Below are 15,405 nucleotides of genomic sequence, written 5' to 3' on the forward strand. Positions count from 1 at the left end.
CACTTTCCTACCAGTCAGTTCACATTATGAAGTAGCTGGAAAAAAAAACACAAATTTCTCACAGGGATATTCCTTAAATATAAGTCCAGGTAAAGAGCATAGAAAATAATTGTCGTCATCCCCCGGGGCAACCACAATTGACTGCTTGCATCTCCTCGCCCCGGTCTTTTGTGAGACAGGCGAGAAATGCCCAATGGAAGTCCTTCAGGAGAGTATCGCTATGCTTCTCCGAGCAGCACCACCACCACCACAACCACCCCCTCCCCCTTCCCCACTACCCCCACTACTGGCCACATTGTCCAGGGAAGTCCAGCGCTTGAGGTGGAGCATACGGCGACCAGAACTGTGGACTGCGCCGGGGTTTGCCGGCGAGGTTTGGTGATGCTGCCCACTCATACCTGCTCCCGAGGGTGGTGGCAAGAGTCCAATTGGATCGCCATCCTCACCCCATTCGCACCCCACTACCCTAGACATTGCTTCCAGCCGCCGTGCCCTTTCCTTGCTCAGAGGCTCTCCCCAGGTGGCCGGGAAAGAGAGGTTGTTCGCCTCAGCCAATGTACGCAGGTCAAAGTAGTACTTGACATACACGCTTGACGGCACATTTATATTAAACTGCAACATCTCCAAAAATTGACGCTCCAACTCATTCCTGGAAAGGATTTGGAATTACTTTGGTACAATAGCATTTTTTTTTTAGAGGTTTGGGATTGGCATTGTTGAATCTCCAGTAGGGATTTTACAAGGAGAGGATATCGTGGATAAGACAGACATGCTGCCACATTGGCCTCATTAAAATTGAATTACAACAAGCTTAGTGTAGATATGACAGATACTATCAAGACAATAAGGTATGACCAACAATTATAACCATTGGAACCTTGGGTCACACAAAAAGAGATAAACCTTGTACGTCTTGTAAAAGATTTTACAAGACATTAAGAGGTGTCTTAAGAAAAAAATATGCTAACATATTTGTCAGCAAACTTATTATATTTTTTTAAGTTTGCTGTTATATACTGGCAACAGGGAGTTGTGTATATAATTCGATGAATGATACATTTTTGTCAATGGAAATATCAGAAAACGTTTAGTTATGAAGTGAAGGATGTCAAAATTCAGGTCAAGAAGGACATCTAAGATGGGAAAAATTATAGCAGAAATGATCAGCCACATGCCAGCGGCAAATGAAATCGAACAGAGATAAGTCTAAGATTTAAAACAGATTATACCTAAAAGAACTGAGGAGATTCCAGCAAAAGCCTTTAAGGACCCTACCCCCTGTCCCGAAATTATTATTTAGAAACTTAATTTCTGAAGGCACAATTTCCCAAAAACATAATCTCTATCTGAAATGAGAATTTGTTCAAAAAGCTGAAACAAAAGAGGCCACCCTAGTCACTAGATATATGAATTCCCATATATTGCATTAGAGACCTCCTAACATAACAATACTTTCGCATTGACTGGAAAAATGGAATTCCAACTCATATTTGAACACAACACCTGTGACCAGACTCATCATTTAGGCACCTAAATTGCTCGATTTAGGCCGGACACCATCTTGAAGGGTGTGCAAACTCTCTAGGCAGCAAGAAGATGCAAATTTAGGCACCTATTTTGGTCCCCGGATTTAGGACAGAAGTGTATCCTAATTATGCCAAATTACAACCCCATAATTCCAAGTGCTAGAAGCGAGACAACAAGCAGAAGAATATTTGCCATGGCAGGAGTTTATTATATATGTTGGTCAAAATAACATTGGCTATTTCTTCGAAAAGGTACACTTTTACTAGTCGACAAAATGAAGACTTTATTAGCACAAGAAAGGAAAAGGCGGAGCTTTCCTTGGGCAAGAGAAATTTGATGTCTTCTACAAGAATGTAGTTTAATTCTTGTAATAACTTTATTTTATCAAGTTATTGGATACATATAATTGAAATGTAGAGGTAAGAACATATTTCTTTGTTTGGAGATTCATTTCATGATTTTAAAAAATTTTTCATGCAGTAATTTCAGAAAGTCATTGTGCTGCATCCATACCTCGTTTATGCCCTTGTTAAATTTTATTTTGACATAAATCTTATTGGCATTTCATATATCTTATATTACAGAAAACATCTTCAAGCATGATTTTGTGTTTAGAGAGAGTAAGCATTTAGTAAAAATATAGCTGTCTGCATGAATCAAACTGGGTAATCATAATAATTGGGCCCGTTCGAGCAGAATCGGGCAATTTATTGTTTCAATTTCAGTTTTTTGGGGTGCCTTATTTTTAAAGCCCCAAAACAATTTCGTTAATTTTACAAAATACAAAATATGAGTTACATGCCATTCCTTTCCGTTGCTCTCCCCGTTCTTACTTTATCTTTTGTTGATAAATCTTTCCAATATTTTCCTAATTGGTTCCTTGTGTAGATATTTCCCAATTTGTTGAACGTTATGCAAATATCCAAGGATAGCTTCTAGTTCGCGTCTTTCCTCGGCATAAATTGGGCAATTAAGGATTGGATTGCCATATCTTCCTCCATCATACATTCACACGTCCCCTTCTTTTTTTCCCTATTTTCTTGAGGTATGATCTAAACTCCCTGTGTCCCGACAATGGGTAATCATAGTTCCCACGCTAAACCTTTGCTAAAGGAGTCACCGTTTCACTATGTAAGCCCACAAAGTAATGAAACAAACAAAAATTAAATAATGCCGTCAAAGACTAATTGTAGAATATATATTGAATTGATACTAAGGGTAAATTAATAATATGAAACAATAAGCAAGTAAAGTATGCATGAATATAAATGAACTACACATGACACAAAGCATATCTTAAAACAATTAATGACCAAAAAATTACCCTGGAGTAAGAGACCATACAAGTATAATTAGATAAAATGTTTGAAATTATTGAAATGTAATACTATCTGACCTGATAATTAAAGCAAAATATGAAAAACGAATAATTTATAGATTTAAAGATAAGAGTAAATGAATATGAAACTAGTACCAAAAATTGCCCAGGTTACTAAAACAAAAGAAAGAAATGGAAAACTTTAACAAAAAACTGCTGAATGAATTGTAATGTGAACTCAGAATTAGGTGAAGACCATTCCATGGTTTTGCAACAACACACAAATATTTGCACAAGCTATCTCAAGTATCAAAATATTTACATTCGGACATCATCCATTTATCCCTTATTCTTAGCTATATAGATGGCAGTGCTACTGCGTAGGGTGTCTAACTGAAGATGCCTTTTCATTCGGTGCCTAACATTTAGGCACCTAACTTCATCCTTCTTGATGCTCAACGAGTCTGGACGCAGCTAACATGTTTTAGATACGTTCACATGAACAATCAATACCATACACCCCTGTGAACATATGAATGATTTCTGTGTGGTGCATCAGGATGATATTCTCATCTTGAGCAAACATTTTGGAATTCCTTGCTGCATAAAACAAGGAATTGGAACCTTTACCAATCCATTCATTATCTTCATCTTCAAACTGGGAAATGTTCCCTAGCTTCTACTAAAGTGGAGTACATAATTCACTTATTCCATTGTCTATCTCAAACAGTTTGTTCAAAGCTCGTCAGTAGCGGGGAATGCAAATGAATTGATCAGCTATATTTGGGGTAACCTCAGCATTTTATAAAATACATATACCAGAAACTACATAAAACTACTTTAAAGAGAATGGTGACTAAGGTGACTTTTTGTCCCAGGGGTTGTGAAAACAATCAAAAAGTTATATGCTAAGCAGTTAATGCATAGGATCATGTAACACAATTCAGTTACTAAGGAGAAAAAACCAGCAGTATGGAATCAGAATTTATTAAGAGGCTAAAATGAGAATTCAGTTGAATGATTGATACATACATATCCTCTACTGTGATCTCTTTGAGAATCTGGCAATAATCCACATTCCACACAGCCTGATCATCCCAAACTTTTGAAGCTAGCAGGATGGCGCCTAGAACTATTCTCTTCCAGTTAGCAGGAGTTATGTCTACCTCAGCATAAGTTAATAACCTATAAAGGAAAACATCAGATTGGCGAAAATAGCATAACGTATCATTAAATTTTAATTGCCTTGTTGCTTAAACCTTAAAAATCATTCTCCATTCATAGTGAAGATAGGCTTGTGATAGATAGATACACGGTCCATTATGAAAGTAATGCTCATGATTTTATTGTGACGAGACTCTCCATGGCTGCGTGGTAAAACCAGTCGGTAAATGTGATGGGAGGTCTGCCCTTCCAACACAGGTTGCCAGTTTGGTCCGAGCAGTCTGAGCGGGAAGACATGCCTCCGCGTGAAGTGTGTTTTTTGACTTAGTAACACACTGGAGCACCCAACCACATGTCCTTCATCATTACCAACTTCCTAGCCTGGAGCACCATTCCAGTGGTCCCCTAGGTCCCTTAGTCCCGACTTGGCTCTGTGTGACTTTTTTTTGTTTCCCGGACTGAAGAGAGAGCTGATAGGAAAGCATTGGGAGACCGTGGAAAACATACTAAAGCATGCTATAACATTTCAGTTTGCTCAGTTTGAGCTGAAACTCAAACATTCCCATCAAGGAGTTTCAGGGTGCCTTCCAGGTATGGCAGACACGCCTCTGCAAGTGTATTGATGCAGGGGGAGAGTATTCTGAAGAATTTCAAGCATTTGTACAAGTACAATCAATAAATCTATTTTTCCCAGAGAATGCGAATTACTTTTATAGCGGACCCTGTATGTACGAGAACTTTTAATCTTACTCTCACATTTACGTAAATGATTATCAATTCCATAGAGAGTAATTTTAATTTGAAATTTTTAAAGCCCTTTTGAAATTCATAGGAACCGATTCAGCTTTTTAGACAATACCGAAGGAGTTATTTGCCCTTTCCATTTACCACTGTTGAATGTTAAATTATGATGCAAAGCATTTTCAAAATAATGATAATAAATATATTAAAATTCATTCTGGAGAGACTAGTAAACATACCTTTCCAAATAAACCAATGTAATTATGGCACATTCTGCAGTCAGCTGGGCCGCATTAAAGAGAGTGCGCACAAATCTGTAAATGAGGCGATGTTCTGGATTTTTCTTTGCATAATCCTCAGGAACTGGCTCTCTCTATAAAATATTTTAGATAATTAGTACACAATAACATATCTTGATAGTATTTTGTAGATACTAGAACACACTGGTTAAAGAAATGGTGAAGCCATTAACTGATAATATCTAGTAATAAATCTCCATAAATAATCAATGACTCAACCATTATGTACAGAAGTTAAAAAGATTTGAATTGGAACATATTTTTATACCACCTGCAATGTCAATACATATTTCTGCTGGCGAAGTTTTTCAGCTATAAATTTTGAGCTTGAAAACATTAATGAGCATTGTTTACTTTTTCCATCATTGAAAACATTTTACATTATACTAGGATAGGAACAGCACACCCAAAACTGATTATTGACTCCTTTTACATTGACCCAATATTTTGATTTTCATCCCATATTTAACAATAGAAAGACAATAATGCGCAGTACCCACTCGATAAGTTTTCAGGGAAAACAGATAAGAAGACAAAAACATAATAATACTCTCAACAAAAGTGTTCTCTCAGTAATTCATGAAAGAATCACAAGCGAAAATTAATTCCTAACCAATAAATAAAACCCCCCTTCCTACAAGAATAGTAAATATTGTATAATACACCACTGGAATTTTGACACTACATTGTTTTGATTTGTCTATCTGCTGCAGGAGTAATAGAAGCATTTCCTTCACCCTTCCTACTTTCCTCGTGTCTCTCTTCTTCTTTCTTGTCTCTATGCCACCCTCATTATAACTCATTTTATCATCACCTCATGACAATATTTCTTTGAGGGCTTATCACAGTTGTGCCAAGCAGTAGTGTTGTGTGATGTATGGTGTCAAATCAATTGAGCTATCACAGAGAATATAATCATTATATTTTTCCCAATTACCATTTAACAGAGTTATAACAAGTTATAACTTCAATTTTCAAAGTTCTACATGGGAATCAAATCACTAAGGCAACTTATCCAGACAACTCCATACCCACAATTAATTGCTAAGATAAACCTCCACTATGAAAAATATGGCAACCTTCCCAGTTAGCCTGGTGACCACATGTGACTCTTTATGTTAGTTATGGAGTTGGTTCATTGTGCGATGTCCATGGAATTTTACATAGTACTACATCAAGTGGTAGTCTCCCCTACCATGAACACCTGAAATACAGTGCAAAAGGCAATGTTTACATTGTGCCGTCACTCTTAGAAGTGAACCTCCCACTTGCTAGCAGCAAAGCCACCCAGTAGATTCCAAGCATTCACCAACGTATTTGAAAATGATAATTATTTCTACAAGATTAGAAATTAAATGCAGTGAATTTTCCAATCAGTCATCCTCCCAGACACCATCAATATCTTACAAAACATTAATAGTAAAGATAGCAAGAGATTAAAAAATCTGGGAGGAAAGAGAGACATATACAGAGACAGGCTAAGGTAGGCTATTTAAGACAATCTCATCAGATAAAGGGCCATAACAAAGAGATTGGACAGAAACTCCTAAGAAGAGAAGCAAAACATTAATTTTCATAGCACATGGGCTTTATTCTCACCCCCTAAGGTCGTGATTTCAGATTCTCCCCAATATGCTACATACAAATCTAATCTACCCCAACATTATATTGGATAACCAGTGAACAATAAATTAATAACTATGAGCAGGTTTACAAGGAACCATTACTCCCATGACACAGCAGAAAATAACAATGAAAGAACTGGAGTAAGGCCTAGGATAAAATAATACCCAATTTGATTTCTTTCAAACTGCCTTCAAGAATGATTTATGATGATTTTCTTTTTTTTTTCAAATCATCATCTTATCACTATGTACTTAAAAGGATTTTAACTTCATAAGAGAATAAAATTTTAATGAAAAACAGCCTATATACTCAACCATCTTTTATGCTATAATTTAGCTTAACATTCAAGTCAGAATTACTCACTGTTAATGGATGGGCTTTATCATCGAAAATTTCCAAATTCCTATTGGAAGTCCTGTTTGCAATATGATAGTAAATAGCTAAAGCTACACATTTGAGAGTACTTTTCAGATTTGGCTGGGATACTGTACTGTCATCTAAATATATGGTAGAACATGAGCTGCTCTTTTTCCATGGTCTTGACTCAATCACCTGAAAAATTTGATAAACATATAAGTAATGCACCAATTACACATGTAAATAATAGAACTGATAATTCCAGAATGTTGCATAGGAATATTTTGCCCATCGTAGAACTTACATGATTCTGACTCCTCTTGCGAACGTGCCCATCTGTAAAAAAAATCATGAAATTTAATTTTTTGCTAATAATTTCTGCTATTGAGAATTTTTACAAGATGCAGAAATTAAGTAACTAATTCATGGATTAGAGAGGTTATATTAAAACTATACATGTATTATAATACGATGCATAGTATTAGTAATTTCTTAATATATTCTTAAAGAATAAATTACAACGATAAGCTAATGATAGCATTTCAGCTAAGTGAGTAAGTGCTCTGGTACTAATGACAAAGAGTTTCCTGGGTCCAAATCTTGTTGATGACTCTTGACACCTCCAGGTGCTGTGTGATTTTATGCATACTAGATTTTTACGAGAAAATATAAGAGTTTTGAAGAAGAAATTAGACTCTAAATCCAAACTTTCCATGCCAAATGCACAAGGTTCTTGTCCATCAAACCTTATTTTACAATGGAGATTTTTATTGCATCAATGATGGGAAAAATTGTACCACACGATATAAAGTTTCCAGTCGATATGAGTGGAGCCAATTTCACTGTGATTCAGTATTTCATATACATATGTATATATGGCAGCTAAGGTGGAATTTTCTCTTGTCCACTTTGCTTCCTACCCATAAGATGTCCAGGATTTGATATCAATGAAGTCTCCACAACACCTTCCTCAGGGTGGCCAAACATTCGATGGATTTCTAATCATAAACTTTTCAATGCAAACATGCCGTTCTTTTCCCCCACCATTTTGTGTGTTGTTGGTACCACTAACATCAGCATTACAGCATCCATTCAGTTTTACCTAGACTTGTACACATCACGTGCCCTATATCTAAGCCATAGTAATCTCATAATTAAGGGGAAAATCACTCTCTACATATCATGTTTCTAATTTATGAATAAATCTCCAAATATTTTCAAAATATCCAGCCCTTTTTCCCAGAATGTAGAATTATACTTATTAATTTCTATTTTTCATAAACAATAGTAGTATATTCTTCATCATATATGATATATAAAGAATTACCGACAATCAATACAACATACAATTACAGACAATCTTCATCATATACCCCCTAGTGGTATGATCTTCATAATATATGGTATAAATTAAGCATATTAGCATTCTGGTCCTGCTAAGCTAGTCAGTTCTGGCTTGGCAGCAGGTGCCACATTAACAAAAATTATAGCTTTAATTGTTGCAATTGTAAAGCTACATATATTGTGTAAAATTTTGTTCCAAGCCCTAATCCATTCCTTATAATAGCCAGTCTTTGATTCTCCCTTTCACAGCATTTACTGACAGTAATATTCTTAAATCTTTAGGAATTTTATTAAAAAATTAGAGGCACACATTCCTCCAATTTTCTTGATTTGATTTGTATGAATTTTTTTGTTATATACTTAATATTATCCCTTTATGGTAATTCCTTTTATTTAAATGAGGTATCTTATATTTGTCATAAAAAATAGTTTCCTATTATGATGGCATATCTATACAGCCTGTCTACAGGCAGATTCCTAATTTTTGAAAGATATTTTTTCCATCTAGAATATTTGTATTATTTGATCTAGCCTCAGACATTTTATCTAGGATTTTTTTAGTGTATTAATTTTTTGTCAAACCAGTGGAACCCCAGATGGTGTATGCCATATCTTAAAACACTCTCAACCAGTACAAAATACACTATCTTGATGACATTCAAAATTACAAAACTAGTAATGTAGCGAAATTGACGAAGGATATAATTTATTTACTTTTAAAATATGTTCACCAAAGTTAATATTTTTTATCAATGATTACCCTGAAGTAATTATATTTATTTCCTTGTTCCGGCATTGGGCAATTACAGTTATTGGTGGGGTAATGTAGGCAGTAATGTGAATGAATCTGTAATTAAATATTTATGATGTCAGAGAATTTGTGTTCCATAAACATGACGTAGGATTTTTTCTCATTGATAAAAAGATTATTATCATGTACCCATTTACTGATATTATTTTAGTCGAATTTCATTCCCTGAATAACTGATTTTCGATGATTTATTTTAGTGATTAACTTTATCTTTTAAATAATTAGAAAACCAAAGGTGGGTGGGTCCATGAACTCCTATACAGTACACTTTTTTTAAACAATATATTGTGATCTACTGAGTAAAAAGCTTTTCGAAGATATATTAATATTTATACATAAATTACTACTTAAATATTAAAACCAATACATTCTTGAGTACACATAAACATTAACAAAATGTCTTGTGGTACTGACATAATCCTGCATACTCCGCTAAGGCAACATTGCTTTCACCTATTTTTTTTACATTTTTGCCACACATAAATATCAGAACATCTGCTTGCAAATTAGAAACACCACAGCTACTACAGCAGAGACGAAGTGCATAGCTTAAAGGAGAAAGTGTGAAGATTTGGCTGAGAAGAGAAAGGCATAAAAACATGAGACCTTCAGGATGTTAATAATACAAATGAAGACATGATTTTCATGCAGAGGGTTTTGCAAGGGAAGTGGACAAGCCGTAACCATTAAATAATGGGAAAATTTGTAGAGTGGGCTGGGGCACTGTTCCAGAATGTGCTTTCTAGGATAGCTGACAGCAGTTATACAAAAATCTCAGAAAAGCTTTGAAGTACAGCTTGCCTTAGTACTTTGAAGGTGGGGATGACTACTATGAATGGGTTATGTATGTTGGATCACAAAGTCACCAGTGATAAGAACTACCATAGTCTTAAAATTATCAAATAAAACTTGAAAATTTCAACGTGATATATAGCTCTACCATTATCACATAAAAAAAATTCATAGCGCAGATAGTACTTTCTGTGTAGAACCACAAAACAAGAAACTTCCATTCTAGTTATGAATTATAAAATAATGTTTATTCATCCTGTCTCAACATTTACTTCAAGAATGAGATAAGTAAAAAAAAAAAATATATATATATATATATATATATATACACACACACATATATATATATGTATATATATATGTATACATATGTATATATATATATACATATGTAGATACATATACAATGCATAACCTATACAATAGTCACAACATAATACCACCAGGAAACTCATTAATACTGTAATACAATTTCCCCAGGAAGAATTTTTTCAAGTTGTATTTCAGGAATGTGATACTGCTTTCAATTAACAGACTATGGAAGTTTATTAAAAAGTCTGAAACACATCTCTTTCGTACAAGTCTTTATGTAGTTATGGATGACACAATTTTTAGGGTGTAAAAAATGTTTTTATACGATCAAATTTTAGTTGCTCTCTGGAGAATCCATAATTATGAAGGCAGCCAAAAACTAAAATGATAATTTTTTTTCTTATGTGACATAATCAGTAATGGTATCAGTTTTGTAAACTTCTAGTCAAATAATGGATGAAAATTTTCAAATAATTTTCAAACAAATACGAGAACTTTCTATAACATGACTCACATACACGATTTCATTTCTTAACACACTTAAAGCCTTGGTCTCAAAATACATGGCCATTAAATTTCCCAATCTTTTTGCTACAACTATTGCTAAGCAGAGCAATGAAGAAAATCCCACCAAAGCATCATTATAGTCTCCCGATTATCAAAAGACTTTCAGATCTGTAGCTGGATGGCTCATAGGCAAAATTCGTGAAAGTAGGTGATTACCTATTAAAAAAGACATTTTCACAAGTAAATGGTAATTGTGCATGGCACTTGAAACAAAATTTTCCTTATATAAAATAATATTCACCAATCTATTGTCTTACATTCAAATTTTCAGAAGGGGAAGAAGAGTATGATGTCTGTGAGACTGAGAAGGGATGACAGGAAGGGTTAAAATATATTATTGGCATCATTCAACCCAAAAACTCATTGATGAAATATACTTTAAAATATCTTAACCATTAAATTTCATTTGCTCTGCTTATAGCAAATAATGGCAACGCCATCATTCCTCTTTGAGAAATGAACAAAGAGGAATGTAAGGCTCCAGAAGGAGATGTGGCAGTAGGTTGTTTCAAATATTGGCAGGACATGATATAATATCATGAAACTAGACTTCCACATCTACGAAAGACTAAGTGTCAGCCCATAGAATCTTACATTGTTAAAATGACAAGTGCCAATAAAATTTTATCCAAACAAAGAAATGAAAATGGCACTTACTATGAGCAGATGCTCGAGATCTTTCCAGGAAAATAGTTGCTGCCTTGGGGTGGAGAGAAGGGTCAGCTTGCCAATCTTCAGGTTCCCTCTCACTAATATGCTGCAAATTTCCCGTGCTTTCTTCCCCTTCTTGCAAATAGTCCTCAAGCTTCATTCCATCATAGCAACTGCCAGAGTTAGTGACTATGATGACACTCCGCAAGCCACCCCGACAGTCAGCACCACCTGCACCAGTTCCACCAGTAGTGTGGTCCCCAACAGATCCTCGACGCACACCCACAGGGGTGGCATAAGCACAACAACTTTGATTGTTCCCCATTTTATTTGTACCTACACAAAGAAATCAATCTCTTGTTTATAACGAAAAATTATGAAAAAACTTTAATTATTTATTATAAAAATTGAAATAAACATCAGTCCCATGCCAGCTAGATCAATTGAAATCTGGGATTGGCAAATTTTGTCTTACTAGCAAGTTAAATATTTCACGCCTATTTTGATTACCACAGTTGCCTAAGTTATCACGCTTTTCTATGCTCCATTTTCTTACTCAATAAATCCTAACATATCATGATTTTTTTTAAATATTTCACTTCCTTACTTACATTAATTAAAATTTTATCTTCTCACACAATCTGAAGAAGGATTGTTACCACCATAACTATAATAGTATTTACTATGCACAAATGAAAGTTTGTCCTACAATTAACCATTTCTACAAACATTCAATGCAGTACAGGACAATTAGCAGTAGTCTTCATCAAGAATTAAAACTTATCACATCAGTAAGGCATTTTTTTCTCTCACAACCATTGCTAATACAATGATAACTAAAATAAAACCTACCGTTTAACGCTTTAACATATTGATCTTACTCAGTTAAGCAATTTAAATCATTTGTGGATTCACAAATTGATTATAATTTTATGCCACCCAAAAGTAGCTCAAATTAGTCCTGAACAAAACTGTTCCTATTTGGACAAAGGTGATCGTACAAAAAATATTCACACAGGAATATTAAACTAACCTTCTATTTTCTTCAGGAAATGAAACACTGCACTTCCTCAGAGAAAACAGAGTGTGATGACTGAAAATTTAGACATCCCAAATTAAACTTAAGTTCTGTATGACATCATTAACTGAGTGAACTTCAGGGTCACCTAAATAATAGTGAATACGTTCTATTGTTACGCATTAAAAGTGGCGACATCAAAGAACTACATACTGACAAGAATATGAAGGCAGTCAAGTTTTTCATCGGAATTCACGGTGATACATATAAATCGTGTTCAGAACATAAGTAATAGTACGTTACGACGTACGGTGAAGTTTAAGCATGATATGCTTTGATAGCAACAGCAAAAAACAACTCAGGCATTTCCACAACAAACAAAGAATAATGCACACAAACACACTTTAAGTTGACAGCTCAATCATAAAAATAAACCTAACACGGGTTCCGGACCTCGAATTTGGTAATTTACACAAAGAAGTATACGATAATGGCATAATAAATGCGTTACAATACGAGGAAGCGCAGTACCTACACCAAATGTTAAGTGAACGTAAGTGCATGAAATGACAACATCAATCATTCTTAAATGACCACACTTACCAATAAGGGTAGTATTAATTCAGCTGAAATGGTGAAATAGACCGCTCAAAGTACAAGAATACAAAGACGATGGGCAAACTTTCCTGCCCACGGTAACATGTTGGGTCACTTGAATGCCCACCATGCCGTAAGCCGCTTCACATCTACAAAGAATGAATACTGTGAAAAAAGGCAAAAAAGGTATTCCAACTCATTATTATGGCACTTAAATACACCGCTAACACATGTATAAATAAGATGAACCAAGTTTAGACACTTGACTCATAAAAACATTGTCTCAATAAATATTCCGGCTGACACACGCGAATAACCACTTACACTATTTACACAATGTGAGCATTAAAACAGCACAGCATTATTAATTGAAAGCATACTACTTGAAATAGAAATACTTAAAATAAAACACTCCCTCTCACACTTTGTAGCTACGGATACAGTAGCAATCATCAATATAAAATCACACCGCCTACTCACATTTTCACCACTTCACTCCCCACATGGGTAATCATCTCTATACTTCCTAACAATATTGACAATAACTCAGGGATGGTTATCAATTTAGAATGTGGAAATTTGAAATACTATATACCCGTACAGCCGACAAAAACATGACTATCATTCACAGATTCATAGAGATCGATGTCAATTTACTCTCATTGAAACAGATACAAATGATATATCACACAATTCTCAAGGAGCTTAGTTCCGCAGCTAGACGCGTTAGCGCTGAATCCCATCCATGACAGAGATGGCAGTGCAGCATAGATATGTAGCGGAATTGGACGCATGAGTTTTTATATTCGCTTCGATCAAAATATAAGCTAAACAAGTCAGCTTGTTTCTATTAAATGTTAAAACTAGCACTTTTTTATTTCTTGAAAAAAATTTCACGGCGAAATATAAGAGAAATGGAATTACATAATTAATAAATGGAGCGGCGCTTGGCCAGTAAGAGGTGAAAGTTAGATATTTCATTTCGGAAAAGGTGAAATGATAAAAGGTAGTGACTGCTACAGAAATAATTATTGTTCCTTCAGCTTCTAACCAAATACTTCAATTGACAAGTAGGCCATACTATTGGTCATATGGCAAAATATATATATATGTCATGAAAAAAATGTTAACATTAGCTATTAATGTGTACTAATTTACGGAAGAAAGTTATATTTAGCAGAACATAAAAAGGGTTTTTGAAGGAAAAATAATAGCAGAGATGTATATTTATTTATTTTCCACACATTCTCCCCATTTATATTTTTTCGTTCCCTTAACGCCGAAAGATTTCGGTAAATATTAAAATTAACAATCCAAAACTTTTTGGGCCTCCTAAATAGAGGAGACCACATCCTTATGTAGCGCACTAGTACGCAAACACTGTTGGCTAGGAGGGGAAGACGTAATCTCCGCCGTAGGAGGATTGAAAATCGATAAATTATTGGAGGCATATACAGTCAAGCGGGCTGCAAAGTTTTTGGATTAATTGAAGGCAAATTTGTAGGAGGTCAGGGAAGTAAAAGAGGGATGGGCCGATCCATCGCTTGTGTCACACACCTCACGGCCCATAACGTTCGCCGATATTCCAAAACATATCCCTTGTTTCACACTCCACGATTTTCGAGAAGAGCTTTTACCACTTCCTAGGGTGAAGCATTGCTTTGGAGGCAAAATTACCTAAGCATATCCACGAGGAAGGTATACATGTATAAACTGTATGTATGTGGGATTAGGCCCCTTTCCTCCACCCCCTGCACTTTAAGCCAATTTCCTTTCCTGCGGTTACAGTTGAGTTACCTCGATGAATGCGGAGTGTGACGTGATATTTCATAATCCTTTCGTAAATGAATGTTTGTTCAGGATAATTTCCTTGCGTTTTATTCACCAACTGCCTTGTAAAGATCGAACTGTGTCCACTGGTCACACCGGAGGGCCCACGGATGGGATGAATAATATTAGCCAAAACTCAGACGTACCGATCATTTCCACTTTTATCCACGAGGTATCACATGCAACCACGTCTGAAGTATGGACGAATTTTCACAGCGCCTATTTTCTGAGCAGTGGATATGAAGATCCTTAAACGATTCTTCACATTGTAAGTAGGTGGTATATAGTAAGCTCTCTGTTCCGGTCGACAAAAGATAGGCGAGCTCTCGGTAACCTACCCTTAATTGATTGGGACCTCTCATACACCGACGGTATACATCGGGCCACCAGGATCCATATCTCATCTTTCGACGGCGCTAGGGCGTATGTAGGTAGGGATGATCTGAGGCGA

General features: G+C 35.4%; 1 protein-coding gene across 1 annotated transcript; it reads right to left on the reverse strand.

Annotated features, from left to right (window-relative positions):
- Positions 1-204: 204 nt before the first annotated feature.
- Positions 205-13,805, reverse strand: CycY (cyclin Y). The gene is made up of 8 exons (XM_071591827.1): positions 13,605-13,805; positions 13,131-13,289; positions 11,516-11,845; positions 7,337-7,368; positions 7,039-7,227; positions 4,990-5,123; positions 3,878-4,030; positions 205-649 (listed from the first exon to the last, which is right to left on the reverse strand). Exons 3-8 carry the CDS (start codon positions 11,832-11,834, stop codon positions 205-207), a joined length of 1,272 nt encoding a protein of 423 aa, XP_071447928.1. The 5' UTR covers positions 11,835-11,845; positions 13,131-13,289; positions 13,605-13,805.
- Positions 13,806-15,405: the final 1,600 nt, after the last annotated feature.

The sequence above is a fragment of the Hetaerina americana genome, unplaced genomic scaffold, assembly GCF_022747635.1.
Source record: "Hetaerina americana unplaced genomic scaffold, ioHetAmer1.1.p SCAF_5, whole genome shotgun sequence".
NCBI classification, from domain to species: domain Eukaryota; kingdom Metazoa; phylum Arthropoda; class Insecta; order Odonata; family Calopterygidae; genus Hetaerina; species Hetaerina americana.